Source organism: Vombatus ursinus, unplaced genomic scaffold (genome assembly GCF_900497805.2).
Source record: "Vombatus ursinus unplaced genomic scaffold, bare-nosed wombat genome assembly UNPS02014806.1, whole genome shotgun sequence".
Classification (NCBI taxonomy): domain Eukaryota; kingdom Metazoa; phylum Chordata; class Mammalia; order Diprotodontia; family Vombatidae; genus Vombatus; species Vombatus ursinus.
In genome coordinates this window covers 1120281-1125470 of record NW_020954584.1, presented here as the reverse complement: position 1 = coordinate 1125470, position 5190 = coordinate 1120281, and the positions used below count along the sequence as shown (strand labels likewise).

At 34.9% G+C, this 5190-nt stretch overlaps 1 protein-coding gene across 1 annotated transcript; it reads left to right on the top strand.

Moving 5' to 3' along the window:
• Positions 1–514: 514 nt before the first annotated feature.
• Positions 515–1438, top strand: LOC114051867 (olfactory receptor 4C11-like). The gene has a single exon (XM_027874260.1). It carries the CDS (start codon positions 515–517, stop codon positions 1436–1438), a length of 924 nt encoding a protein of 307 aa, XP_027730061.1.
• The last annotated feature ends 3752 nt before the right edge of the window (positions 1439–5190 follow it).

Below are 5190 nucleotides of genomic sequence, written 5' to 3'. Positions count from 1 at the left end.
ATTGCCATATGGAAAGTGGGACTCCCCCTCCAATTTATTCCAGAGATCAGAATTAGAAAAAATGGTTATAAGTTATGAAGATATATATTTAGGTTTAAGGAAAAGGAAAATTTCTTATCAATTAAACCTATCAAATATTTTAATAACAGAAAAAATAAGATCGACTCCAGCAGGACAATAGGAAATAGGCAAGGATAATGTCAGGTCTCAGTATTAACTTCCATAATTTAGCAAGTCATACTCTGTCCTTTTACTGACATAGAAACTTATTCTTTCATAAACAAGCTCAAGAAATGTGGAGGGTGGATCATAATAGATTATGGAAAGTGCATGTTCTTAGTAATTGTCCATGTAAGATTTTTAAAGGTACAAGTAACATTGAAATACTTGAGAACAGACAATAATTCATTAAGACACAGATACCCTTGTTCTGTTTTCCTAATGCTACTTTCTTCTGTTTAGGCAATGATTAGTTTTCACATATATCTTTACCATTTTCACTGAAGACATAGAAATGAAAAACAACGTGACTGAATTCATTCTTCTTGGACTGACACAAGACCCAGTGAAACAGAAGATAGTATTTGCCATCTTCTTGGTTTTATACACCGCAACTGTGGTAGGAAACCTGCTCATCATTTTGACCATCAAGACCAGTCCCACACTTGAATCCCCCATGTATTTCTTTCTAACCTACTTGTCCTTTGCAGACTCCTGTTTCTCTAGTACTATAGCCCCCAAACTGATTGTAGACAATCTCTCTAAAAAACAGACTATTTCCTTTGATGAGTGCATGACTCAAGTATTTGGAATGCATTTCTTTGGATGTATGGAAGTCTTTGACCTGATCCTCATGGCCTATGACCGCTATGTGGCCATCTGTAAGCCTCTGCACTACACAGTCATCATGAACCAGAAGATGTGTGGGATTTTAGTAATATTGGCCTGGATGGGGTCTTTTCTACATTCCATCACCCAGATCTTCCTTGCCTTGAGTTTACCCTTCTGTGGTCCCAATGTGATTGATCACTATTTGTGTGACTTGCAGCCTTTGCTGAGATTGGCCTGCACTGACGCCTATGTGATAAACTTATTGATTATTTCCAATAGCGGGATCATATGCATGATGAGCTTTGCAATTCTAATGACCTCCTACATTTTCATCCTTTATTCACTAAGAAATCATAGCGCAGAAGGGAAGTGTAAAGCCTTGTCCACCTGTACCTCCCATATAATCGTGGTCATTATGTTCTTTGTCCCTTGTATTTTTATATATACTAGGCCCCCAATTATTTTTCCTGTAGATAAGTTGGTGTCTGTATTTTATACCGTTGGAACTCCTTTGCTCAACCCCTTGATCTATACACTGAGGAATGCAGAAGTAAAAAATGCTATGGGGAATCTATGGAGCCACATAGTAAATTCACATAGCAAATAAAATAAATACCCCCCCCCCAGTTACTATCATGTCACTTCACAACTGTCTACCTCAGTTTTCTGAACTGCAAAATGAGAATAAAAATAAAAACATCTACCTCACTGGTTTGTTGTGAGGATCAATTCACATGATATTTGTAAAGTGCTTAGCACAAACCCTAAAACATAGTTGATGTTTAATAAATGATTATGACCTTCTTCCACTTCAAAGAAGATTTGGACCAATATGAAGAAGAGATACTATCTGCTTGCACTTGTCCCCGACCCCTGACATTATGAGCATAATATGCAGGCTGTTAAATACAGAATGTCTAATTCTATTATATTCAGCCCAAAATATCAAAATAATGAGAGCACTATGAATGGTTCCAGTTTTTGATTAGGACTGGTGCCTGTATACCCCCTATTGGTACAACTATATGTATATAGTTTCTATTGACTAGGGAGGAAAATCTATGACTTCATAACTTTCAGGTGAGGAGGGAGTTTAGCGATCATCTAATATAACCCTTTCACTTCATCCATGAATAAACTGAGGAATACAGAAGTTAAACATTTCACTTACGTTGATATAAATAGTAAATGACAGAGAAATCGAGGATTTTAGTCCATTCCTAGTCCTATTTTCACTATAATATGCTGCAGCCTAATCCATTTTCTCCTTTTCTATTCTTGTTCCAGAACCTTTTTCACTTCTGAGGTATGCAGGTAGATCTTCATGATATGAAAGGAGAATGTGTTCACTTTTACTAGGGAAATGTTCTTGTGCTATTTCTTACTATGCTAATTTCTAATATGACTTTCCTTGAAATATCTGTGTGCTTTGGTTGAAACAGATTAATAGTCAATCACATACAGTCAAAAAAAATCACATATTAATAGAATCTCAGGAGCCATAGTATGAACCTTGGAGAGCTTTCTAGAGTAGCCACAGGTAAGAGGGGAAACTAAATCCTATAATTGGGTGCAAGAAGTCTTTGGGAAGGATAAACTGTTATAACATTTTTTGATATTTATTTTAAAACTTTGCTTTGTGCAGAGAAAATAAAAGTATAATCGGGGCAGATGCTAGATTTTAGAAAAGATGGAGTCTTAAGTCACATGCAGTTTACAGAATAGTAGATAGATTACAAAAAAAAGTAGAAAAAAGCATCAAACAAAATCTTACCTAATCCATTCAATAAATTATCCACTATCGGATGGCAGTATTTGTTAATAAACTATATACTCATGATTCTGCATGCAAAAAAATGTAAAGAATGTGACTTAAAATGGATTAGGCTAAACTGAAACACTCAATTTACTACTGAATATATCTACCATAAATATTATAATGTTACAAAAGATACTCACTAAACTTCTCTAGACCTGATTCCACCTTTACTACATTGAGTATATTATACAAAATGATCTTTTTTTCTCTAATATTTGATGATTTTAAGTAAATACTTTTTTTCAGGGATAAGATGATGGGATATTCAAAAGGCCACAGTCAACCCTATACAAATGCTTCTCTTGGCTTCAGAGGTAACAACATTTATGGAGAGAGTGCTAAATACTAGGCTGGATAAGAAAGCTGCAATGAAGACCCAGTTCACCTGTTTTCTGCTTTTGCCAAGAATGGGGTCCAGATCAGGTTAGACCAAATTGGACTGGCACATTTCTTCATTTATTGACCTTCAAGTCAACAAAGCTTATGGAGACAATTTCCTCAAAAAGAACATCCCTCATTTCCTTAGAGGATGTCAGTTCTCCAAGTTTCTAAAATTTGATGGAATTACAATAAATAATTATTGAAGAAAAACATTAGGCTTTAAGTTTACCAGGCAGAGAGATCTGCACCGTGCAGAAATAAGGAGAATTACTATTGTAACAGTCACTGTGTCTACCTTTCTTGTGGCCTTTAAAGGCATTTGCAACAAAGAATTAAAATTATGAGTTCCCAAAATATTAGGTGGCCAAGACCCAACATCTTCTAAGAATACCTCATTCCTGGAGTAAGTAAAGTGACGGTAAGATAATAAACTCATGAAGATATATTCTTTCTGTAATTTCTTTCTCCCCTTTGCTCCATCCAACTCTGCTGCAATTCCTGTTCTTTCTCCTTTTGACCATTCCCCACTCTGTCTCCACTCTTCCTATTCCTCAGTCTTCTTATTCAAGCCCTTCAACTCCACCTAATGACCAAAATCTCGTAACTTCATGTCTTTATTTTTCTATTCAACACCCATTCCATAACTTTTTTCTTTTTTTTTTTTTAAACTTAACGGAAATTGAAGGCCAGTCACCATGGACAAAAGTGGAAAAAAATTAACAAAAAAATATTGAGGGCTAAATTCTTTGGGTCTTTAAATGTTTGAGTAAGTATTTCAGCCTTTATTCTCTAGGAGGTGAAGAACTATGGAAGCTAATTAATGAAAGCAGGATATGAAAGATGTGTTACTTAATGAATATTAACCAGGAACCATATAAATAACTCATCTCTTAGCTTTTGGAATAAAAATAGCTGGTATTCCTTGGATTCAAACCCATGCATATGTCTATAGTTATGACTATTCTCATATTTAATTGGTTTCACTCAACATGACACTTGTGACATTGGTAAGATGTCTCATTATTCTGATTTATGTGCATATGTAGAAACATAGACATAAAAAAAATTAAGTAAGCCTTCACAAGTCATATAATGACTTAGCAATAGGGCTTCACCAGAACCTGAGAAATGTTCTGATGGTCTGTTCACCATAACTCACTGCTGCCTCAAATACAAAGTCCTTGCCTTTTACAGGTCTTAGACTACAAAGATTGACTATTCAGAAGAAATAAGGTGTAACAGTTTTTTTTTCTGTTTTATTAAAATCTCACCAATAGATTATACTTTTACTCCCAGGATACATTTAAGGACCTATATATTTATGAAGATACAGAATATATATTTTTTTATTTTTTCCAAGAACATTGTCCCACTTGGGGGTGTAGAATTAATCAAGGGCTAGACAGAAATAAAAATCATAATATTAATATTATTTTGTTTTATTTTTCTGGAATATGTAAATAAGAAATATTAAAACAAATAAGCAAAACAAAATAAAACTAATCTTCTTGAATAGAACTTGAAGCATCATATTATATCTGTTGAATATAAGTAATGAATAAAACAGGTTGTAATTTTGCATTTTGCCATATGAAGTGAGAAGGGAAAGAATGTGATATGGAGAAAGGGGTGAGTGGGAGACAGGGAGAGGAAGAGAGAGAAAAAAGGGGGAGAGAGGGAGAGAAAGAAGGGAGGTAGAGAGAGAGAAGAAGAGCAAAGAAAAATATAGGAGACAGAGGGGAAAAAGAGATCCAAAGAATGTGAGAGACTGGGAAGTGAGGGGGAGAGAGAAAGGGGAAGAGAAAGAGGAGAATGAGAGACAGGGAGAGGCAGAGACAGAGAGACAGAGAGAGCATCATTTGGCTTCTGGTGTATATCCTCTGTTACTACTGTCATTTATTTCTCTCCTAACATCATTGTCCAAACTTTCTTCAAAAGTTATCATAAATTGCACTAATACACATACATATACCATTTCTTGATCTTCTTTTTCTTAAAACCATCTAATAAGCATTTCTTTTTAAGAAATTTGAATCAAACCAAATACATTTCGACATACAACCTACAGATGTTTTTTATTTGCACAGTACTTTCACTACCCCTTTCTCCTTCCTCTTTAGGGGCACACAAGTAATCTTGATTTCTGGCCAGAACATTAG